This window comes from Argiope bruennichi, chromosome X1, assembly GCF_947563725.1.
Source record: "Argiope bruennichi chromosome X1, qqArgBrue1.1, whole genome shotgun sequence".
Classification (NCBI taxonomy): Eukaryota; Metazoa; Arthropoda; class Arachnida; order Araneae; family Araneidae; genus Argiope; species Argiope bruennichi.
The window spans coordinates 8810358-8836793 of NC_079162.1; the positions used below are offsets into that span (position 1 = coordinate 8810358).

The window sequence follows — 26436 nt, forward strand, 5'->3', positions numbered from 1 at the left end:
AGCACTGGAGCAAAAATACGGGTCACTAGGCGGCCAGTTGAAGCATTTTAAATAGGCTTTAAAATTTCCATGCCCAGTTAGAAATTGGGTAAATTTAGAATTACATTCAAAGTGGTTAGTCTTTAAACATCTGAGTAGTAGGAATAAATTCCTTGGCGCATCATTAGATATTTGATATAATTTATTGTTCTTATATCTTTTTACTTGAACATATTCTTATAATACGATTACAGGATGCTCTTAGGAATCAAATCAACTCATTTTATTGCTTCTTGTACAAGCCAATTAGCATGTTAATTGCTATATATTTTCATACTACCTCGAACAAAAGAAAACTTGTACATCTCTGCTTTGAAGAAAATTCAGATTGTATTTCAATAATTGTTCGATTTTGGGAATGAATGTTATTTGAAGCATATAAAGGTGAAAGAGTTTGATCTATGTTAATATTTCAAAATGAATAGTTCATGTGAAAGTAAAATAATTAAAATAAGTTTTAAGAAAGGAAATGTGTGAAAAGAATGAAAGATATGCATATGTGTTGAATTTCAATCTGTTGTATTGCTTTATAAAAAACATTTAGTGAAATGAGCATTTCATTATGATTTGAAAGGTTTCGGTAGTGAATGCATGTTCTTCAAAGTTGTTATTAATTTCTGATCTCGACTCATTCTTGAGACCAAAATAAATAGTCTTTCAAATGGGGTTTTTCTTCTTCCTCACATAACATGATATTTCTAGAGTTTCAAATTTGCTCATACTTTATATTGTAACTATCTAGATCCTAGCAATCCTATCTATTATTATCCTAGCAATTTTTCGCATAAATGTTTCTTTACTAGTCTGAATTCTTTCATGTTGGTCATGAGATGGAATTTTGCTATCAATTTTCCACTCGCTTCCTGATGTGTATTTGTATTTTTAATGACAATACTCTTTTAATATTTTCGAAAGTCAATTACTAGTTAATCGATTCATTTAAAGTAAATAAGATTAAGTAAGTATCAAATAAATAATTAATTCGATACAAGTAATGCCAACTGATAGTAAACTGATTTGTGAAATAAAAACTGACTGGAAGATTCCATAAAATTTACAATAATGAATTTCAAAATGAAGAGTAAAAAGTAGCAAATAATAATAATAAAAAAATACATATTTTTAGAATGTTGAATTTTTTTAACTGAAAAAACAAAATTAAACTACAACAATTGCCACATTCTGTCTGATTTTCTAAGAACTAAATTTCTTTTATCAGCGCTTCAAGCTCCTTTTACTTTATATTTGAGGAAAAAAAAAGTTTGTTTTTTAGAAGATTAATCTTCTGACCACTGAAGTACATTCTCGAAGAATTCATATTTCCTGCTCAAACGGTATTCACTTTTTCCTTTTCACCATTTCTTAATAACTTTGTTTTCGTTGTGTTTTCGAAATAACTGAGTAAAACATATCAAAATTTCAAATTATATCCGAAAGCGTTTTTAATATAAATAAAAATTTTTAATCTTACTTTTAAAAGTTAAATTTTCGTGCGAGTGTCTCAAATTTAATTTTTAATTTCCTTATATCTTATATTCTGTTGCACTTTTACGATATTCAGTTATAATTATTTTACCGTCTGATATCACATATTTTTAGAAATGCTATGCATTACATTACTTAAAATTCTTATCTATGTAAATTTATTCCAGTTATTATTAAACTTTTTAACTGATTGCGCAGGTACGAAATATATATTTCATTTTATACGAATCATTTTTAAACGATATCACTGAAATGGTACATACTGAGTCATGACAAAAGAAAGAGAAGATTATCGAAATTAATATAATATAATGCTTTATTTTAAAATTCTTATTAAGAGGCTGCTTTTCGCATCTAATCGAACTTTTGATTTTAAAAAAATTCCATATTGGTTAATGATGAGTAATTTATTGTATATGTTTATCTGAAAATGTAATTTTTGATCATTTTTTTCCCTTTCTCTTATACAAAATATTCTTTTTAACTGCCTTAAAATTATATCTCTAGATTTTGGTGAATTTCCATATTTCAGAAAAAAACCTTTTTAGAATTATATCTCTCTGTGAACACGAAATTCAAAAAACGGTAAGGGGTGAAATTCCCTGCGGCAAAATAGATTTTGGATGAAATCTGTCAACAAAAAGACTGCTTTTGTGTGCATTTAGACAACATAACTCAAAATCTCACAAGTAAGATAAACAAAATTTGGTGTATAATTTTAATATTATAGCATATGTTAAAATGCCGACAAAATTGGCCAAAGGGTCCACCGTTTATCGGTCTTTTCTATTCGTGCACATGTGACTAAACTAAAATGTAACTAGTAAGATCAATACAATTTAGAATGTGGTACTACAATCAAAATTGCAGATCTGTGTCAGTTTTGGGGCCCATTTAGTCAAAGGGTCTCTTTTTTACTCCACTACGACGCCTAAGTTCGGAACCAGAGTGTTTCACTGAGTAAGCGGATCTGGTGTATGCTAAAAGCTGTCCCACTGGTGTGGAAGTCCAGCTCTGATGCCGTTCTCGTCATCTGTTCAAAGTGACAAGATCAGTCTTAAAATACCCTTTGTGTTACTTTGAAAAGTGACGTTAATATATCTTAACCCAAAACTGATTTTAGTTGCTTGTAGTTTATTTTTCATTTCCAATAGCTTTGATGATGAGCCCCCCCCCCTTGATGCATTCAGTTTAATATGTCCTAATTAAAAAGGTAAAAATAATCAGTATGAAGTTTCCGATGAGCAAGAGGACATTCACTGCGTGACTTTCAGTCGTAAACCTTTCCGTTTCGAAAAAAATGATACATTCGAATTTTCGACGAAGTGGATTTTATTCAACTATTAGTTACATTCTCTGCTACTTGAGTTTCATTACTAGAAGTTTCATAGCTTTAGTCATTTTACTGGTAAGGTGAAGCTAATGGGATTTAACTTCCACGTTAAAAGACTATTAAAAGTTTGAAATCAACTCATTATTATCATGCAAATGAAAAACAATAAAATCATTGCAAAAAGAAATGACTTTTCTTGAAAGCAGGGAATTAAATGCTTTCCGTATGGATGTCATTATGCTAAGAAAATAACCCAAGAAAACATTTCTCAAAGCTCTAAAGACAGATGTAAGAGGATTTTCTTGTGCCGCTGCTTGGAGAGATGCCAGCAACCCCACTGGAACTCTTTTACATTGACACAAAGAATGTCTGTTTGATTAGTAATGATTCAAGATTTGTGACTAGGAATACTTTTCAATTGAAATTAAATTGTCAATTTTTAAATATTTCTCTTCAAAAGTCTTTCTGTCTTCAATATTCTACTTTATATTAAAATTAGAATCTTGAAGTTGGCATTAAAGAAGAAATTTTTACATACTTTTGACTTATTTCATATTAGTAAAGATGGAATTTTTCGATTTTCTCTCAATTTCTTATGCGCCATAGATTTGAAGCTTTGTACAGTAGTGTGTTACCGATGACAATATAATATTTTAAAAACTTAATGATAAAATCATTAAGTTCTTAAAATATTATTTAAGAACTTAAGAAGAATTTTACTATAATCAACTATTATAGAAAAATTCTAAAATTCTTCCATATAAGTAAGGCCAATTTTTGTTGAATTTGAGAAAAAATTAATTTTAAGATTCCTTAACATTATATGTATATGTTACGGCCAAAGCCCGAAATCGGCCCAGTTCGCGAATTGGCCGGTCAATTCGCGAACTGGCTAACATTGCTTTAAACTTACCGACCAATGTCCGATCTTTTCTTGATTTCGGGCTTTGGCCGGCCAATTCGCGAAGTGGCTTGGGACGATCGGTCAAAGTAGTAAGAAAGGAATCAAAAGCAAATTGTTTCATCACTGTTAAAAATGAAGTATTTAAAAATGAGCACTTCTGTGTACTTTTTTTTAAGTACAATTATTTCAGAAACGAGTTCAAATATAAGTGACACCTCTGAGTTAAAAATAAGCTTGTAATATATAAAAATATGGTCTCGTGTTATTCTGTTCTCATATTAAAGCCATAATAGAAATGATTCAGTGAACGTATATGCTGTAACAACGTGATAGTGTGAAGATTAGATTTGCGCTCGTCAAAATGAACGAATTATATCTTGAGCAAAGGCGTTGCGTATCGTGTATGAATACAAAGGCAAATTGAGTACTCAGTTTTCAATTACCTTAGTCTTTTTCTGCTCCATGGACCTAATGTTAAAGATCCCAGATCTCCCGAAATATGGCTTCAAAAATATGAAATTTTTTGCAAAGGCAAATAGCAAATATAAGGGCTAATTAAAACAAATATGAAAGAAATATAGTTTTGTTATTAATATCATTTAAAGACATTTCTTTGTTGGCACCATCTGTCGAATTTCACCTTCAACATGACCTTATTTATATTTTATACATAAATGTCATTATATTTATTTACCACTAGCCGCCTTTGGCGACCAGCCGGTTTACCAGTATTAATGATCGCTAAAATTTTCAATTAATGTAACTTGTTCTCTTAGTAGCTTTTTCTGCAAAATATTTTTGAGCTTCATATTTTGGTAGTCATATGATTCAGTCATACTTTTATGTAGGCCTTAAACAGTTCTGTTCATTGTACTGCTTTATTTAATATTTTGTCAGTCTCCATAAAATTTCTACTTTAAATTAAAGTGGAAATGTTAAACTGCAATCAATATAAAAGCTTTTTATACTGAAGCTAACCATGTCTTTTTTTAAATATGAAAATTGAAATCAGAGTCGTTTGGCAGTGAAATTATATGTGCACTGCAGAATAATTTATATAATATCTTAAAGAATTATTCAACAAAAATTTCTCTGATTCATCGTAAAATTAATTTTTTACTTTCAAAAGATTTAAATGATGCAAATAAAAAATATTTTATTTTATTTCAATCAATAAATGAACTTATGAAAAAATGACGAATTTTAAATTTTACACAGTCCTTTGGTCCCAAGGAATCATATTCTGCGAAATACTCTAGACACTTCAACTTTTAAATAAATAAATAAACGTTCCTATCTTCTGCGATGAATCTGACCGATTTATGAAGTTTTTATGCATCAATTTTAGAACAATCAACATTTTCATAATCACAGGCCAATCCTGGCAGAGGATAAGCGTATATTTATTGAGACAGTCGGTGAAGTAGTCTAAAATCGCCAGTTTTTATAGAAGTGATATTGAAATTTCATAAATCAGTCAGTTTTAGTGATGGATTTAGATGGTTGGAGTTCAACAATTTTTATTTAAAATATTGGTGTCTCAAGAATATTTTGTTAAATATGATTCAAAAGGCAGAGAACCTATGTAAAAATTTAAAATTCCTGATTCATTGGAGCATTTATTGACTAAAGTTATATCAAACATAATTATTAAGTTCTTTTAGACCATTTTGTTAGCAAATGTATGCCCCAAATTAGCTAATGGTCGCTGATTAGAATGATTATAAGTATATTCAACTATGTTTGCCTTAAATTATATTGTTTTATTGAATTAATAATATAGGTACTGTCAAAGCTCATAGAAAACTTTTCCTCTTTTTACTTTTCAGAAAATATCTTATTTCATTTTTTATGATTTTATACAGACACTTGCCGAAAATTAAAATATTATTTATTAAATTTGCAATCATAGTTGATTTATTTTTTAATTTAAATTTCTATCAATGTGATGGCAATACGTTGATAAAAGCTTTTTTTTTAAATTTTATTTTTATTTTGAGCTGAATATATTATTGAAATATATGGTTAAAATATTTCTTTAAAAATTCGTTAAAAATCTAAGCATAATTTATAAATTAAAACATTGACATCATTAAAAAGATAATTTTTTGAGCTTTAATTTGATGCAAAAATCGATTTTGTGCTGTATTATTTTCTAGTTATGGCTACAAAACGCCGAAATTACGCTTAGTTTTTAATTAAAATTATAATTAAAAATTTTAAAAAATCGCTCCATAGTGCACATTCTCCACCTCCAAGATATATTTATGCCAAATTTGATAACTATATGTCAAACGGTTTGGACTGTAGAGCGCCAACACACACACACACACACACACACACACACACACACACACACACACACACACACACACACACACACACACACACACACACACACACACACACTGAACTTTATTTATAAGTATAGATTATCACATTGGTCTTTGGCCAAGGATTCCCGGCCACCTCGAGAAATGGCCAGCCAAAGTAGAAAATACAATATTAAATGTAAGTATTTCGGACTTTGGCCAAACCTTTTGGCCAGCCAATTCGCGAACTGGCCGTACTTCGGGTTTTGGCCGTAATATATATAGAGAGAGAGAGAGAGGATGTCCTAAAAGTGGAACAAGCATTTATTATCTTAACTATTAAAATTAGACGTACTCTTCCAGTTGAAAAGCTTCATTAATTAGTAGCCAATAGTAAGTAGCCAAATCTTTGAAAATATTTCAGCTTCTGTAGAAAGAGTAAAAATTTGCAAAAATTGATATTTTTACTCAGCCGTCATAGAAAAAGAGTGCCCATCTATAAGATTTTCTTGCAAAGTATACAAAGTTTCTTGCTTGTATTTGTAAAACCTACTGAAATATTAAAAAGCAAATTGATTGACTTAGACTAATTTTCTATACCTCTGGCGGAGGCTGGACTGATGTTTTGGTTATAATTTCCTGGAATACAAACATATCACGAAAGATTATTAAAAATGCAGGATCAAAAAATAAAAACGTATTTATTAACTGTATTAAACTGAAAAATGATTAGATAATATATTAATTGAAGTGCTTAACACTTTGTTGACCGGTGACGAGATAACTCGTCTTTTCATGCCCGAACGTTGTTGACCGGTGACGAGATAACTCGTCTTTTCATGCCCGAACGTTGTTGACCGGTGACGAGATAACTCGTCTTTGCACTTTGATATATTTTTACCATACAAAAAAATTATTAGTTATTATTATTATTATTATTGTTATTGTTATTGTTATTATTATTATTAGTTTTACTATTGTTTTGTGCAAATAAAATGTTTTGAAAATCACTTCGAATTTTATTCAATTACATTTTTTGCCCCGGTGACACGAGATATTTTCTATATCAAATAGCGGGTGCCATGCATACATTTTTGTGCGAAATGGCCGGTCAACAAAATAAATTTTTGTATGAAATTGCCGGTCAACAAAGTGTTAAAACCTTTTTCAAAATGACAACTATAAAATACTGCATTCTTTTAACAATACTTGCGATCGAGTTCATGGCTATATGAATTCAATGACAAAGATCGAAAGAGGCGAAGTCAATTTATCAGACATAATGCTAATCAAAACTAACTGGATATATTATTGTACCAAGCGTATTGTTGCACAAAATAGCATCAACCAGAGAATGCTATAATTTTTTTTTAATTGTCACCTTTATGAGAGAAGATTGAATTTTGACCATCCTTCGCACAGAATAAGTGATTGCAAATAAAGGATATTTGATAAACTGTGGAATAACATGAAAATTTCATGATTTATAAGTAACAGTGTACCGAAATTAACATGAAAATATTGAGCCGTTTTCTTGAATAAAAACTTTTATAACATAGTTTATAAATGCTATTTCGGAAAATGTGTGTACTGAGAATTTGACCATCATAATTAAATATGAAAAAAAGTAGAAATTAATGAATTTTATATGCATATAATAAAATTTACATTAAAGACTTTCCATATTGACATAGTTTTTTCGTTACTTGAAATTTAATATTGTAAATAATTGTGTATGCAATAAATGTGTATTTCCAAAATGAAAGCACATTTTTAAAAAATATATTCTTTATTTAAAACGATTATTTCAAAAATTTTGTTTTGAAAAAAATTATTACTTTGGTCTAATAAATCTCTATTAAAGTGTATTTTAAGCAGTACTTAATAGTAATTGCAGTCAGAAGATACTGATGATTGAAGAAACAAACTGTTGAGTTTTATTACATCTAGAATAATTTTTTCAAAAACAATTTAGTTAGATGTATGTGTAATGCGATTTATTCATTTGTCCCATGCCCTTAACATACATGTAAAGTTTAAGATTCATTTAGTACTATATTCAAAAATTACTTGTAAAACTAAAGTTCCATGTTAACTTATCTTAGAACATTAACCGTTGCATGTAAATCCATAATTACTTTCAAGATACTATATTTAAAACATCTTGGGTCAAATAAGTCATTATCTCTGTCCTTGGGCTTTTTACTTTAAAGCTGCCAAGCCCCCTATTTCCTTCCATCTTGGAATTAACTTAAAGCTACAAATGTGGAAAATTTCTACTTCAATTGGCCGAGAGGCAATCGCAGGTTTCGGAAGTATATAGAAAAAGGATTCTAGAGTTAATAATACATAAAAATAATTAGAGAACTAACCACAGGCTTAACCTTTGATGACCAAAAAATGGCTGGAACATTGTAATGAGGCTTCAGCGTAGTTGCTTAACTTAGTAAAGTGATTCGAGCAGAGTAATATTTTTAATTCATTCATAGTATATCTTTAGGAAGTAAGAACTTACATGCAATGTAATGGTTTTTCTCTTATAACATTCAATATATAAGTCAATGCTTTTGAATTGTATTTTTTAAAATATACATACAATGCGTCTCATTCTACTAGCAAGTTTCCACTTTTATTCTCCAAATTTTTCTTCTATTTAATCCTGTTAAAATTGTCTTTATTATTCATGTACAATAAAGTCTGTCTGTCTTTATCCACATGAGAAATCTTTTTACCTCCGTCAGATCGAGTTGGAGGTATCGTGTAGTTAAGCAGAGGGATTCATTTTCTGACTCAAGTATTCTTCGTAGTTTTGATGCTTCGAAAAATTTTCTATTATTATTAAGAATGCGCAAAGTTGAGAGAAAATGCTGAAGTTTTCTGTGGATAGAATTGCATAAACAGTAAATAATTTTTTTTCTTCTTTCTTTAATTTAGCAATTTAAGAATCTTATCTTGGAAAATAAATTCTTATTAGTCCTAAACTAATCTAAGCAGTTTACAGCTGAAAAAATACAAAGTATTTTGAGAGCTCGAAAACTTTTAATTATTGATTATGAATTTCTTTTGTCAAATCTTTTTTCACAACCATTGCATTTTAAAATTCTAATATAAATGCGTAATAACAGTTTTTCGAATAAAAAAAATCAAAACAAGTGATATAAAAATACTTCCTTTTTAATTCCATTTTGAATATTTTATTACTGAAAGAAATATACATCGAAGGATTAAAGTTTGAAATAATTTTGAAATTAAAATTTATTCAATAAAAATGATATTTTATTAGGATACTAGAGAGATGGATTTTTTAATTTTTAATATCTTACTAATATTTATGCGATTCATTACTATAAATATAATTTATCACCCTTTTCTCACATTTCTACCTGGTGACGTGACTGATTTGAATTCAAAATGTCATTAAAATCGAGCGATTAACTAATAATTAAGCTTTGAAAATATTAAAAATGTCATTGAAAGCATACAAAGTAATAGAATCTTGCACATCTGCAAGGGATTGAAAAGTCAATAACCAAATGATATTTTCGAAAAAATGAAATAAAAGCAATTAAATAGAACGCGTTTAATAAATAAAAACGAATCAATAGGACGAGGATCATTTTAAAAAATTGAATTTTCATTACCCTAAGCCGTCATTTGAGCTCCCTCCCCCACCCCACCCTATCATTTCTGAGATTGAGAGGAGCGAGAAAGAAATTCGCAAATAAAAATATGAAAGAAATTCGGAAGTATAAAAGAAATGCGACGAAAGAGATTCGTAATTGCTCTTTATATGAGTGCATTTTTTTCGAATTCGAATCAGTTGATCGGACCCAAAGGATGAATTCTTCCATCCTCATTTGCAATGACCTGCAAACACATTTCCGTTATATTTTGAATTCATACATGAGTTTTTTATACCACATCAATATGCTGCAATAAGTATTAGCTTTGGAGTTGCGCCAATGGATATACAAATCACTTCTTGGCCTTCGGTTTGAAATTCTATTCGAGAGAAGAAACTAAAATAAGTTCGAAATCTTTAAGTATGCGCAAATTTTCAAACTGCTTCCCTACCCAATTGCTGAAAGTTGACAAGCTTTCATAAATAAATAATTATTATATCTCCGCATAAATTTCCAAGAACATTCAGGGGTGGAAAATTTCAGTGATTCCTTTTTGCTCTCTTTACAGTGATTTTTTTTTTATGAAAAGGATTTTTCCGAAGTTCGAAAGTAATGTAACAGATACAAGCATAAGCATAGAAAAAAAATACGAATGAAGGAAAATTAATTTTGTAGCTTTAAAAATAAAATTTTCTCTAGACATGCAGACTTTGCTTTGCGGGTTGAAAAATGGTTTTGAATTAAAAAACGATGAAAATGTTTTGTGTGGTTTCATCAAAAATGAATAGAAGTTTTGGCATTTTAAATTGTTTTAAATAAATGCTTTTAGTTAAGATATTGCAGTTAAAACAAGAATAAATATGAAAAATAGAGTTTGAAAAGAATTTAAGAGATGCTAATCAAAATGGATATTTTCATTAAAAAATTTCAATGCTGCGCCACTTTAAGTAAAATTCAAATGTAAATTTGTATTTTTTGGAAGAAAATAAAGGCAATCGATGAATTGGGAGTCTATCATGATTCTGGAAACATTGAAAAAAAAGTTAATAATTTCCTACTTGGTTTAAAGACATCAGATTAATTTCAGGGGAAATTTTATTGGGAAAATTTTCATTCTATTAGCCCTACATTCAAATGTGTAAGAATGTATTCATCAGGAAATAAGCTGCTTATAATATACATCTTTTGACATGACAACAGTTTTGACAGTAACATTATAGAATTCTTTTTATTGTTTTCTGGTACTTTAGTTATTTCATTTATTATTTCAGTTTGGGGTGCTATTTTAAAATCTGCCCATTTAACAAAATCTTAAATTTAAATCTCGAGATGTCAGTTTTTATCTTTAGGACATCCATATAAAATCATTCTATATTTTGTTTCATTTAAATAAATGTGCAAAAAACTAGCTATATAATTTTAAAATATGAAGTGGAAAACAATAAGTGAAAAATATTCAATTCTGAATGGCAATTACATGCTAAACCAATAAGAGTGTTTTTTCACATGTCATTTCAGCATGTGAAATTCCAATTCATTTCGTCAAACAGTGAAGAGAATGATATACTCATTTTGAACCCCTTCCCTTTGACTTTTTGAGATGCAATTCTAAATTTTTGAGATGCTCTTGCCAAATATCTTTCACTTCATTTGTCATTGATATTCTCGAAAACTTCTATTAAATAACGGATATTCTCAGCATGAATATGCCTTTTGATCGATATATATACATGCTTGAGTCGCTGCCTATTCAGTTAAAGCTACAATAATGTTTACTTTTAACATCCTTGAAAAACTGCATTTTTTAGTTAAAAAGACTAAATAAAATCAGTATATTTCACTTTTAGGACCGTTGGATCAATGAGCATCTGAGATAAAACACCAGGGTATGAGTTATTGAGAAGGCATCTTAATAACTCATGAGATAAAACACCAGGGCTCATAAGTTCTCAGCTGAAATGTTGCTATGCACTGTGCACCTTTGTTGTTATGGGGTTTGCAGAGGTACCAGTTCTAAATATTCCTCCAATTGTTTCTTAAAAAGTCGCTTTCTTCAGGAATCGTTCCTACATGATATTGTTTCAATGTCCTAGATATCATTCATTGCATTTGCGACCACATGCTCCAAGTAAAAATGACTTTTCTATGCCTATCCATTCGTCCCAATTTACAATTTAAATTATATGCTTTCAGTTTATTGGTACTATGAGGTTGATAATGAGGGATAAAATACAAAAATATTTCGATAACATTTTATTGGAATTTTGCTTTTCATTATGCATGGGTAATATAACACGTTGTTGCAAACGCCACCAAGAATTCGGAAATCAGATATAATCTTGTTATTAGATGCAATATTTGGAAAACTGGGTTCCCTAGAATTTATGGTCAAGGGACATCGAATCTTGCAATAATCTGCAATCTGAGATCGCAAAAGCAGCCAAGAATCGTCAATTAGATATCTTGTTATTAGAAGAGTCATAGAGATAGTATTTCTGTGATGCAGAGATTCTGTGCTTCTTTGTGATTCGTTTAATAATAAAGAAATGTCTGATTTCTGAATCTTGATTATTTTTGTGATTACTGTATGTCATATGGAGAATATTGCTAGACACGGTGTATTCTGCCACTCTGCAGCTTTGGATTCTAAATCTACATACAGGTTGTTTTAGAATTTAAATGATCTAACTTAAATTTTGGGACAACCTGTATGAAGATCTGAAGAGAGTCCGAAAATTTATAGTATCCAAATTCGACAGCCAGTGGAATCAGACGTTAGTCTAAATCAAATCTGAAGGCAAATGCAATTTGAATGGCAAACTTCGTATGCCAGTTCATTTGAAATGAAAGTTATGAGTAAGTCATCAACAAAGGCTTTTCATATAGCTTTATTTCATTTGTTTCGATAATAAAATTCCATTTTTCAAACATGACTTTTTCTTACTGCCTGATTTGCAAATGTTCTGAAATTTTTTTCAAACAATCGATGACGTACATTATTTTACTATTTTCGGAACTCGATTGTCAGTTTATCAATTCATTTAATTAAATTTTAATTCCTAAAGAATGACACCACCTACTTGTGATTTTAAAATTCAGTGATATTTAAAATAATGAATTAGGAATTAAAGGTTGAAAAGTAGCGGATAATTAAATTAAGATATCTGCTTTTTTTAGAACACTAATAAAAGCGTACATCTAAAAAGTGTTTTTAATTCAATTTTAAGGATGTTTTTAAAGATATATGACGGGTTCAATATTCTAAAAGTTATGACTGAGTGAAAATCTTAGAAAGTAAAATAATATGCCATCTGCTACCTAGTTGAAAAACCCCAGGGGTTCAACATATGCTTTTTGACTATCATGCCATTGATAAACTTAATAAATATAACCATCCACCTAGTTCAACGCCTTCACTATAATTCTGAAGCAGTTCCAAAGAAGACACCTTTAGTAATATATCTGATAGAGTTACTATCTCACTGTGAGTTACTATTTGAAAGCTCGCCAGCTACACAATTCAATCCAGAAAGAAATCCATCCACTTCATTTTTTTTCCCACTCGAAACGCAGAATTTAAAGTAATGTGCCAAGAGGTTTTTACTCGAAATAAAGAACGACGGAAGAAAGAGGAAAACATTGCAAACTCAGGGTATTTGAGCAGGAGAAGAAATTCACGCATTTTAAAGAAATAAAAATAAAACAAAATACCTAGAAACGCACTTTTTTAATGCACTAAATGTAATTTTTTTAAATCACAAATATCAACGTCAAATAAATGGTAGAGACATGAATTAAATACTGTATACAAACTGGCATTTTAAAAATATTTCTAACATATTTAATTTTTATTAACAATAGCAATTTGTTTAGGAATTATTTAGAAATTTTCCTTATGAGATTTCCATTTTTGTACACTAATAAAAAGAATTTATTTTCTGAGTGTATGTGCGTGTTTCTAAAAACTTTTTAATTTTATTCCCTTTTTTTTTGTCTAACATATTTCATAAATTTTTATTAAAAATACTCTGGAAGCAGTTTTTCTCTCAAATTCAATACCAGTTGTGTCACTCGTCTGGATTTAAAATGAACCAAGAATTAGATTCTGAAAGCTTTATAATTCCACCGAGAATACAAATTCATCACCTCTAGTATTTCAACAAGCAACCGATTACTCAAGAACATAGATGAAATAAGTCAGGTGATAGAATTAGCCATCTGTAACGCTGGCCGGATTTACCTGCAAGTTCCAATTGCTGTTTTGACGTTACGCAATTCAAACATTTTTGAACTGTTGAAAGTGAGTGATTTATCGGTATGTAAATGAAGCTAAGCATGAATAAAAATTAGTTATGGAATCGTAAAATTCGCCTTTAATGTACATGGTAAATTGTAACAAAGGTCAGTGTGCTGAGATCTGCAGTATTTATTTTATATTTATGTTTATTCATTATATTTTCCTCACACAGACGAGTTGGAGTTATTGCTAATATTTTCTTTTTGCTTTCAGCATATTTTGCATTTGGCGTTGTGATTTTTTTTTTTTTTTGTTAGTGGGTCACTATTTGATTCGATCCGTTTTTAGTTTCATCTATCACGAATACTCAGATTGAATTATTTTTCCTCTGTGTATACATTGAATTCCAGGCTTTAATTGTTTATTTTGAATCTTATTATATATTTACTTCTAAAATGCGAGACAAATTATATATATATATATAATTTCTCAAACATTCTGTCAATGTGCATGAGATTTTCTACAATTATCTTCAGTTAATATGTACCACTAAAATCTGAGTTAAAGTTTGAAGGAGTCTAGACAGGCACATCTTTAAGTTGCTTATTGTACTGTAACTGAATATTACTGTAATTGCAGCAAAGGAATCACTAACTATAGATATCTAGAATTATTTTTGCTTGCCAACACAACATTAACCCTTTGCACTCGGATGGTGCCTCTCACTCACTATTGCATCATTTTGACGTTTTATTTATTTATATGAAACTGTCAAATTAATCATACAATGTCCTTATTTCAATTATTATGAAATAACAAACGCTAGAACTGCTATAGGTCTAGCAGAAATTTCTAGCTTATGCTGGACGATAATTTAAAAGTTTAAAATGAATTCATTAAAATATTAATTAAAATGAGACCGGGAAAATATTGATCCATATTTTTCGTTCCTGCATGAAGTCGTAAAAAAATATACAAATGGACTATTTTTCCTGAATCAAAATCGGTCTATAACTTCCTTTGCTGAATTCCTCCAAAGTACGGAAACAACTACATGCAATTACATTAATATGCACTTTTCAGTCCTTAATTATCGCACGCATTATCTTGAATTATAAGAGTTCGATTTGTGCTTAGTAAAAGATTATTTAGCCCTAAATATAATAGCAACATCATTTTTTCCGTTTTGTTTATAGTACAGATTGCGAAGCTAAGCTTCAAATCTAGAATATAATTTGTTAGCAAAAAAAAAAAAAAAAAAAAAAAAAATGCAAAAAAGTGCCAAGTTAAGGTACTTTAAGAAAATATTTGTTAAATACTCGTAAAGAAGAAGCTACAAAAACAGAAACATCATTGGTGGCAGCCTTAATGCGAAAACAAAGATACCGTTCATTAGCTCATTTCATTCGTTGTTTTGGGAGGTAAAATTGATTGGAGCAAAATTTTTTCAGTTCCTCCATAATTTATTGTTGGAGTGCCATGTAGAAATTTAAAATCATAAAAGTATCACCTTGATTTAGTTTATCAAATCTCTTTGATTAAAAAAAACTAATTGCTTGAATAGAAATCACATAGAAAAATTTACTTTGAAAGAAGTCTTTCCTGCCCCAAAAGGCTGATTTTCATCTTCATAAGAAAATTGTTTATGTTCCTTGACATTATATGGTTTCTAGAATAACTTTCAATTTCACTTTTTTTTTTTTGTAGAAGATATGTCACTATTTATACCGTTCTCCGATTTCCGATTTTTTTTGTAGGGTCTAAAGATTGGAGGTAGTTCTAAAAGTTTAAGATTAATAAAACTGTTCTCACGGATGGTCACTGTCCTGTAAGATAAAAAGAAAAACCTGTGGGCAGCTACAATATTCGGATCTTTTGGAATAAGTATCTTTCAGAGAATTCGAAAACAATTTCTTAGTTGATTGCATGGTTCAACATGTCCTAACATACAAAAGTTTTTCACTCTGTTTTATCGATATTTCAACTTGAAGTCACATGGCAAGTTTTTAGGTCAAGGCCCATAAATTGAATGCATCTCAGAAGATGGATCTTCCACTCAAACTCCATGCATTTATTTATTTTCATTACAATGCTGAGAGAGTGTGTGAGTCTCTTCAAATCGAGAGCGCACTTCAGTCAGCGAAGTGAGAATTGAAGTAGACAGAAAACTACGCAATGAAGTCCCGTTCCTTAGTGCTGAATATGATCCTAATGTATTCAAAAGTTACTGATACATTTTAATGAAATTTAGTTTTAAACGCCCGCAATCAATATCCTTTGCAATGACTCTTGTTGAAATTGATGGCTAAATTTATCAACAAAAATAATAGGATACCTCTGGAAGTAGGTAATTTATTCACAAAATTCATGAAAATGACTCAAGAAAATAGGTAAATTTTAGACCGAAAAATTGAATTTGGTAATTAGTATCTCGGAATTTTTCATTACGAAAATTGAAATTTTTCAATAATTCGATCCTAATTGTCATTTTATATATGTATGTATCGAATTTCGTACCAAAATTAGCAGCAGCTCTTGAGTTATAATTGATTTTGTTTGCTCTAAATTCCGCCTGAAAAGAGTTAACCCATTAAGGATCATATATTAAGTAAACCACAAATTTCCAAAAGCAAAAAGTGCATTTCTTCCATTTTTATTACAGTAAGGGTCTAAAAAAATTAACCAAACTGGACTCAGATTGATCTTTAGCATGAAATTTCCTTTCTTAAATTCCAACTAATGCGTGTTTTTCCATTCATGTTAAATTTAAAAATTTGTTCTATCCATTTATGTCTCAAAATTATGTTTCTTTAACAAACATTTTCAGAAACCTATAATATTGTGATTTCCGAAATATTGCCAAAAGTTTTTCTGATTCATTTGACATTTTCCAAAACTTTATAATTCTTGAAATTTTCATGAGAAAAGATGTTTTGTGGCTATTTTCAACTGATTAAGTGAAATCAATTGATACTTATGAATTAACTCTGCTTTAATCTATGCATGTCCTCTTGAGCCATATCCAGTTTTGTGAAGAACCACAGAGGCATCCCATTATTTGTCTTGGCGATCTATAACTTTTAGACAAGTAGAAATGCACGAACCAGATGAAATGTACATATATTGTGCGTTTTGGTGGACATTTTTTTAAAAAAAAGGAAATGAAACAATAAAACAATATGCTAGAGGTTTTACAGAGGGATTCTTCTTTTATGAGATGATCAACTAAAGCCTATTATTTAATGAATATCAAATTAATGAATTACTTCCAAGACTTTCTTTAAACAGCTCCTCCTCTGATAGAAATTTTGAACTAACCAAATTTTTAAAAACTTTATTAATAAAGATCATTGCCATAAATACCACAGCTAGACCAAACACACCAATTTTGTATAATACAAACGAACTTTTTAATCTTAATCTCGATTTTAGCAAAAAAAAAATTGATTTTCTAAATGGTTTAGTCTCCCTCTTAAAAAGCGTTATATTCTAATTTTCAAAAAAATTAAGTTTATTGAATTTCATACAGCATTTTTCAAAAAAGAATATGAATATTTTTAAAATATTGAGAAAACAAAGTAGCCTTAGCAGGTTAATTTTCAAAAGAAATATTGCTGTTGTCATCTAAATCTGAAATATAAATGGAGTGATCCCTTTAACTAAGAATTTACTTAATTTCCGAATTACATTCGCATCCTATTGACATGGCACACCCTATAATGTATACATATCTTATTTGGAACATTCATTATTATTTAATTCCTTTAATAATATAAGGCCATTTGAGGTGTTAAAAAGTCATTTTTGCATTTTAAATTATTTAATAATTACAGATTTAAAATTGAAATTTCAGAAATTCGATGCGCGAGTCATTGCATACGAAAAGGATAAATAAAAATCAATCTTATTTGCTCATTAAAATTCATAATTTTGCTAAGAAATAATGATTTTCTTAAATTTTATATTTCAAATAAAATATGATTAACTCAAAGAGAAAACACTGAAATATAACGTATTCGAAATTCAGTTACAGTTTCGATGGTGTATCATAAAATAAGTAAATTTACTTAAATTGCATTTTCGAAAGAAATTCAAAAAAATATTAAATACCTAATTTACCTTTTGCTTCTGAAAATAATCTCTTGAGTATTCCATAAGATTTATTAATTTCTTTAAGTATGCTTAATTTGATTGATGACGTAGTTTAATTCATGATTGAACTAAAATACACGCGTAAAATATTTTCAATGGAACATGAAATACCTTCATTTTTTAAAAATCTTCATTTTCATTCCTAGTTCTGATGCTTTATAGTCAATTTCTCAAAAATTAATGAAAACTCAGATCTTTATATGATGACAGATTTCAGAAAGTAAAATATTAAATTAAAAGTGTTTTTTGAATTCTCCATATATCTTCTTTAAAAGAATAGCGAATGAAGATCCTCAAATAAATTCTTTAAAACAGCGGCTAAAATGAGTGAATGAATGAATCAAGAAAGGAAACATGTCACAAATTCTAGCAGCTTTTCAGGAAATATTAAATTTCAGAAATCATTCAATAAAAGTAGAGAACTATTCACTGTTTAATCGAAAAAAATATTAAAAATAAGAAAACTGTGTTGCTATAAATAGAACAAATTCTTCATGATTATGTATTCAGATAAATTTTTCAAAATGAAGCCTTAGTTACTATTTTTCCCCTTCTCAAATGGTTTGGTTCCATGCTGTTTATAGATTGATATGCTTACTTTACATATCTGATGTTATTCGTTCCGATTCCCGGCATTTTATGGCCTTTATACCTCTCTTCATTTTTTGTTCAGGAATTTGAATCAGACGAGGAAAGAGTCGTTCAGTTTGCGCTAAAATACAAAATAAATTTTTGAAATAAATAAAAACTTTGGTTTGATAAGATTTTATGCTCCAAAAGAAAATATTCACTTTCGTATGAAAATGATGAAATATGATGTTGATTAGAAAACCGAATGGGAACTTAAGAAACTGAAAAAGAAAAGGAAGCCTTTATATCTTTGAAGCCAGATTCTTGAGCCTGGGATTTTCAGAAGCATATAAAATATTAGCAGCTACTTTTTATAAAAGTTATAACAAATTATATAATAAAAGGCATAAAAGTTATGTCACAGATGGAACGTACTTTAATTTTGCGTTTGCAATACCAACATTCATCTACAAACTTGCGTTTTTCCTAATAGAATGGGCGCAAAGTATTAAAAGAAAACTTATAATCTTGAAAATATCATTTAAAAGAATGTGTTAATTAGGTAATTTTAATTTTTTCCTGAATTTTTTTAAAATTATTAAATGAGATAGTTTTTAATATTAGTTAGAAACTGGTAATTTTTATACATGATATTAGATGCAATAGAAAATGTCACCTAGCTGTTTAAAGTAACAAACTTTTCAGACAATAAAGCAAACTACAGGATTAAGCAAAAATAAGATGCTTTTAAAATTGCGTTCCATTTTACATTGGAGTTTTAAACCTTTTTTACATGAAGCATATACTGACTGAAAGTGATGCGAACACTTTATAGAAACTTTACTTCAGCCATCTTATCTTTTATTTCATTGCCTTGAAAATTTAGCAAAAAGTGAGCACAAGTTTTTTTAACAAAATACAGAGCTATTTTTACAGATACCTTCACTTTTCTGAAGCTAAGGTATTTTAACGTGAAATTCTAATTTGTGAAGATTTATAAAATTGAATTTTATCCGATTTCAAAATTTTCATCTCTTCTAAAAAATCAAATCATTAATTTAATCAATTAATTAATTTTTACTCTCCTATTCATAATATCTAAAAAATATGCGCTTGCGAAACAACATAAAGGCAAGAACTTTTATTAACTGAGCTTAGCTTAATTAACTTTTTAACTTCACCTTCCAACGGAAGGACGTTTAATCTTCAACATGCATACTTCAAAATACTTCAACTTCAACATTTTCGAGAACAAATCTTCGTGCAATCGAGATTCGAACCCGCGACCCTCTAGTTTCCAGGTATAGTTTATTTTAGAAACTGAAACATATTATAATATTTGAAATGTCGACTTTTAAATTATAAGGAATGCTAAATTTCAAAAAAACTTAACACTAAAGTTATTTTTATCACAAAAAAATTATTTGAAAAAACTTTCTATTTTCATTATTTTAAAGGGAAATTTTAACCCTTCATCACTTTCTGAGTTGGATCATCATTTAAGAATTTGTGCAAGCATTATGGATGTCCTACATACAGGATGTCCGTTGTTATTGTGACTTCATAACTTATTGACTCTTAGAGATGAGTATATACTTCCTGACTGAAAAATACTTTAAATGATATAATAATACTTTGGTTTTCTCTGAGTTAATAAATGTAACGTTGAAAAAATTAAGAAATCTTAATTTTTATACAATTTCCCGGTTACTAATAGTCATACTTAAAAGAATATTATCAACTCACTAATATTTTTAATAAATAAAAAATTTCTACTTTTAACTGGTTAAAATTGATGGAGTTGTGAAGTTTTGAATTTCAAATCTTAGGCCGGCTGATTCGAAAACTCTTCGCTCGTTGATTGTTTGATCTTCCTCGAGACAACTAATGAAACTAATTATATTCATGGTTTCATAATTCGGCCAGTTTCAGACATAAAGCATGTGTCTGTTTAAATTATAAGTTTATTAAGAGCATTTAATTAAATACTATTATTATTATTAGAACCTAGGAAAACTAAGTAAAAATTTAGATTTCGTAATTTTTTCACCAGTACATCATGATTCATACAACATAAAATAGAATTCTTTATGTCAATTTGCCAAGTGGAAACATATGCTTATCTCTAATGGTTTATAAATTACCTAATGGACCACAATCAGAGTGTAAATATATATAATATACAATCATTGGCATTAAATAAAGCAGTGCGAAAACTCTGAGCTGAGTGGTCATTTTGGGAGGGGAGGAGATGGCAAACAATAGATCATTTCACAGTACAATGGAGAGGTGCATCAAAAATGGGTCATTATTTTATATAGGCATTGAAATCATGAAATAATAAAATGCCACTAACGAAACAATGTATTTTTGAAATGATTTCATAGTTTATTTTTGATCAAATATAACGCGTATTGCAATTAAAGACTTTAGTATATTAAAAATACTAAATAATATATTCAAATTCTCTTAATTTCAAGTCATTCTAAAACTAAATAATTACAGTGTAAAATCAGGATGCAGGTAATTAATCTAAATAATTTCATGGAATTCCAGAATCAGAACATAAAATTACTTTTAATTGCCATAACATTAGTGTATTTATTCCAATGCTTGCTTATTCCTTTTATTAGCTTACTAGCCGCCTTTGGCGACCAGCCGGTTCGCCAATCTTAATGTTCGTTAAAATTTTAATAATTAAATATTTTATGCAATTTCTACTTTAATAGCTTCTTCATCAAAATATTTTAAAACTTCAAATTTTGATTATCATATAATTCATTCATAATATTATAAAGGCCTTCAGTCATAACGTAATATGTATCTCTCTCATTTTCTGTTAGCACCCGTAGAATTTATGCTTTAAATTAAAGTGGAAAGAATTTATCTTCAATTAATATAATAATATTTTTTACTGAAACAAAGCATTTTTTTATAATCTGATTACTGAAAATAGAGTCACTCAGTGTTTAAACTTTATGGGCACTAAAGAATATTTTTTTAAATTTATGTAATATCTCAAGAGTTGGTCAACAAAATTTTCTTAGATTCATTATGAGCAGATCGATTAATGAACAATGTTTAAATTTAAATGCATCAAACACTAAGAAAATAAAACGAATCGTTTAAAATAAACGGTTGAAAACAGGTTTTAAAAAAACTACTTAAAAAACGTTGTACTTAAAACTATAAGCATATACATGTTGTCATGGCAACAATCAGAACAGAATGCGCATGCGTGAATTTTCTTCGCCGGTTACGTAACGCAAATACGTGATTTTTTCTACGCCAGTTGGGGTAACGCTATGCGGATTAGAAATTTTTAATTTCCTTTATTCTGTTTTATTTTAATTCAAAAGTACTTCAGAATGAATCTGAAAGATTGATTCATTAACAATGTTTAATTTTAAATGCATCAAACATTAAGAAAATAAGCAGAACCGATTGAAATAATCCGCCGAAAAATTTTAACCCTAGCCTCATTACTGTTGGGAGAAAAAAACAACGGAAGCCTTTCTCGTTTGGCGCTGGGGATAATGGAAGATTTTTTTGGCGGAAAAGTTGGCGGTGGGGAAAATGGAAGATTCTTTTGGCGGGAAAGTTAGTTTTTAATTAATAATTAAAATTCTAATTAAAATTTCAAAAAAAGGGACCCCAGGTGCACATTCCCGACCTCTAAGGTATACATGTACCAAATTTGATAGCTATATGTCAAATGACCTGGCCTGTAGAGCGCCAACACACACACACACACACACACACACACACATTGAGCTTTATTATAAGTATAGATATAGATTTCAATCACGTTTTCAAAAGTACGGATTAGACAACGAACGTACTGATTTAAAAAGATAATGTTTTGTATTTTTTTCTCATTTAAATCATAAAGAAGACACTTTATTTGTTTTGTGGATTACATTAGATTTATTACATTATGATTTATTACAAATGTTCAAGTTTTGTTATAAAAAAATTAAATTGTTTCGTTTCAATTTGTAATGCTCGCTAAATAAGATTAAAAATGATTTATGTTTTCCTAAATTATCAGGTAGTTTATTAGGTTTAGAGGGAAAAAGTGAATCTTCACTTGAAACTTCCTCTTATAACCAAAAAAATAAACCTGAATATTATAAAAATGGCGCTAATGAGGAAAAGGAATGAATCACTTCACGAATTTTTTTGTTTGTTTTCTAAGAAAGGATGAATGTTTGACATGCATGAATGATGCGAGTTGAAATAAAATTCTTTGTGTTCTATCAAAAGTATTCTGTTGCAATCATAACGAAAAGGGGTAAACTGCACCTCATTTCACCTAGCGGCAAATGCTTGAATCAAAAAATTCTAAACACTTTGGCTTGCTCTCAAAACGTAAGGTTCTAAAATCCTCATTCTTAGTCCTTTCTTCTCAACATAATTGTACTTAAAATTAAGAAACTGCTACCGAAAATAAATATTGAAGCAATTTAATAAATTACAAAATGTAAATTATTGCCTTATTTTTAATTGTCTTAATGTTCGTTGAAATGACAGCTTTGATCACGGTACTTAGAAATTATCAGTTGCTTAGAAATCAGCTAATTTTACTTCTGACGTTATTGTTATTTTATTTAAAAAATGAAACATTTAGTTTGAATTTTAGTGTTTTTTTTAAGTTTCAGTAAAAAAATTAATTGTAAAATTAAATACAAGAGAAGGAGCAAATAAATATTACTAGAGTAAATATACGTTTTTCTGTAAAAATTCGATTTTTAAAAAAAATCTGCATTATGTTTTCGCATAATACAATTTTAGATTCTGAATCTAATATTACAAATAATAACACAAATAAATGTAAAAGACGTTTCCATCACTCAACAGGAAATAGATTTTTCAAAAATCGGGATGTCATAATAAAGTTCGCAAAAATGTGTAACGCAGACTCTAAAAAGTTGGAATTGTAGTGATATTTATAACTTAAAATGTTAAATTTAAGTTATTAATTTAAATATTTAATTTAGTATTTTTTTTCATTTTTAGACAACGGATGTCTAGGATTTTTTTTTATCTCTTATGAAATTCATTGTGGTTTTGTATGCTTCTGTTATTGTTTTCTGCGTCTTATACTTCTGAGATTTTTATTTTAGCCTCTATATTTTTGATTAAAAAAATCTTTTTTACTACTCTGATAAATAATTTTTTAAAAAAATATTTCTTATTTTCTAGATCTTAAGTGTTTCTTTATCAAAATATATATTGCAGCCTCAAAATTGATGTCAAGAGTAGTGCATATCACTAGATCAAATCGGCTCTTAAAATTTACATCTATATTATATACAATTTCATTGTGGGGAGAATTGCCTTCTTTAAAGATTTTGATTTCTAAGAATAAATATTCTCCGAGAAGAGAAAATATTTTACTTCAATTAGTTTTCTCATTCTAAGGGTGCATATTTTAACTTCTTATAATATTCTTAATTTCTTACTTTTTATTATTTTTTGTCAAAAATATGTATTTCGGTACAAAATATAAAATCCTGCGATTCTAATAAAAATTTTCTGAATAAACTACAATCTTAATCCTACTTATAATATATTTTCATTTTTAATGAATGCCCGGAATTTCTTCCTAATTTCAGTGGGTTTTAATTGCTTTATAATATTGCTTAATTTTCTATCAAAAAATATTGTCAACATTAATAAAGCGGAGTTTCAAAACCTTTTTGTATTTTTATAATGTGCTTTTGTTTTTAAATATTTTATCATTCATAATTTACAGATATTATGGAATAAAAAAAGCAATGATTCTCAACTTATTTTCTAGATGACACTATTTCTATGAAATCAAGTTTTAGTTGTATTGATATATTAAGTGACAACTGAAAGCTATAAAATCATTGATATATTCTGTTGTCATCGGGAATAAACATCTGCAAAAATTTCAGAATTCAAGTACATAAAGAAATGAGTGGAAATTTATTTTCAAATTCCATTCCTACGATTAGGAAATATATAGAGTTAAGCAAAAGCATTTTAAAAGGAAAATCATTATTATTTAAAATTATAATTTGTAGTGAAATCAATTGTTATGAGATCTGCAGTTGTATTTATTGTGTTGATTATTATCGGTATGTGTAATTGTATAGGATCAAATTTTATCTTAATTAAGTCGTTTAAAAGGCTAATACCCTTTTTTACTGTTTTGTGAAGTTTTATAATTGCTGATTTTTAATTAAGTTTATAATAAAGAAACCATTGAGATTTTATACTTATTACACTTTCAAGAGGCGCTTTGAATTATTTAAAGCTAGTCTTTTAACATAATCGAACTGTTTATCAATATATTTTAAAAAGCCATTTTTATCAACAGTTTTTGGAGAAAGTTTTTCCTTAAAAATAAACTAATTGGTACAATAGCAAAATCCCTTTTTTTTCCATATTTTGTAACGAACTTCCAATCCAGTTCTACGTGAAACATTCCATATCATATTGTTTTAAAAATAGGGTATAGATGAGTTTCATCAAAGTATGATGAATTTATATTTTTAAAAATAGGGTATAGATGAGTTTCATCAAAGTATGATGAATTTATATTTTTAAAAATAGGGTATAGATGAGTTTCATCAAAGTATGATGAATTTATATTTTTAAATAAAGGGGATTTCATTATATTCTACTTCTAACATTGCTACGAAATTAACAAACCCAAAAAAAATATTACATTTCTGTAAAAAATGAACATATTATTTCAGAAATTTTTTAAATGGCATTACTATCACCATTAAAAAATAAGAGGGATAAAAAGTCCCATACCTTTGGACCCCTAGCGTGAAAAATGCGGCGGCGATCAGCCAATTAAAAGGCATGAATAAATCGTAACGAAGCTGAGAAGATAGTGAGGACAAGGGATTTGATCTCCAAACGGACTGTCGACATGGCATTGCCTCTAAAATGTATCATTCGTCATTTGCACATCAAGCCTGAAGAATGTTCGACGCCACCAAATGCGTAGTCTCCAAGCACGAAATCTGTATTCACGTTGTATATCTTGGAATCATCTCCCTGCTTCTATAGCCACCGGCTGACTGTGCCAGTGGGTTCTTTGTGCTCAATCAAAACTGACGAGTTTCAAGGAGAAGTGGTGTTTGCTGAACGACGCCAAATGGGTCGCCAAAACGGATTCAAATATGTCAGAAAGACGCTAGCACTGCTATCTTAGATGAATGGAATAATCAAGAGAAATGCAAAATGGAGTTTATTACTTTCTCGTCTGCGAGGAAAATTAAAAAATGTTCTCTTCCGAAAGTTCGATTTCCAGGTTTTAAATAATCTGCATGTTTTGGAAAACCGTTTTTGGAATGATGTCAGTCTGTCAGTAAATACTTAACAAACGCGGAAACTTTAAAAAAGCAATGAACTAAAAGGATGATTACTGGTCTTAACATCAAAATGATCGATTTCTACCTCATTTTGGATGAAATCCATCATCCATTTGAACTGTATATTTGTCGGCGAGCCTGACATCGTTTTATAACCAGTATTGTCAGTATTGTGGATTTACGAATGCGCTTGTTAAAAAAACTCAATAAGCTAGAAAAATGAAATTTGGTATATAGTCTTGACATCACAATAGTAAGTTAGAATCAAATGTTGGATCCTATCGGCCAAGGGAAAGAGATACAAATGCATACTCAATTCTCTTGAATACGAAATTTGGCAACATATTGTGTGGAGGCCGAGGAGAGAACATTCCCTCTGATTAATACCTGTAATTGATATGAAATAAATTATTGTAAGATTAA

The 26436-nt window shown here is 28.9% G+C and overlaps 1 protein-coding gene across 1 annotated transcript in view; it reads right to left on the bottom strand.

Moving 5' to 3' along the window:
* LOC129958931 (gamma-aminobutyric acid receptor subunit alpha-6-like) overlaps nt 1-25748 on the bottom strand; it is a 70731-nt gene extending 44983 nt beyond the window's left edge. The window contains exon 1 of the mRNA XM_056071676.1: nt 25448-25748. Coding sequence (XP_055927651.1) covers nt 25448-25575 — 128 coding nt within the window. The 5' untranslated portion in view covers nt 25576-25748. The remainder of the gene's footprint in view (nt 1-25447) is intronic.
* Nucleotides 25749-26436: the final 688 nt, after the last annotated feature.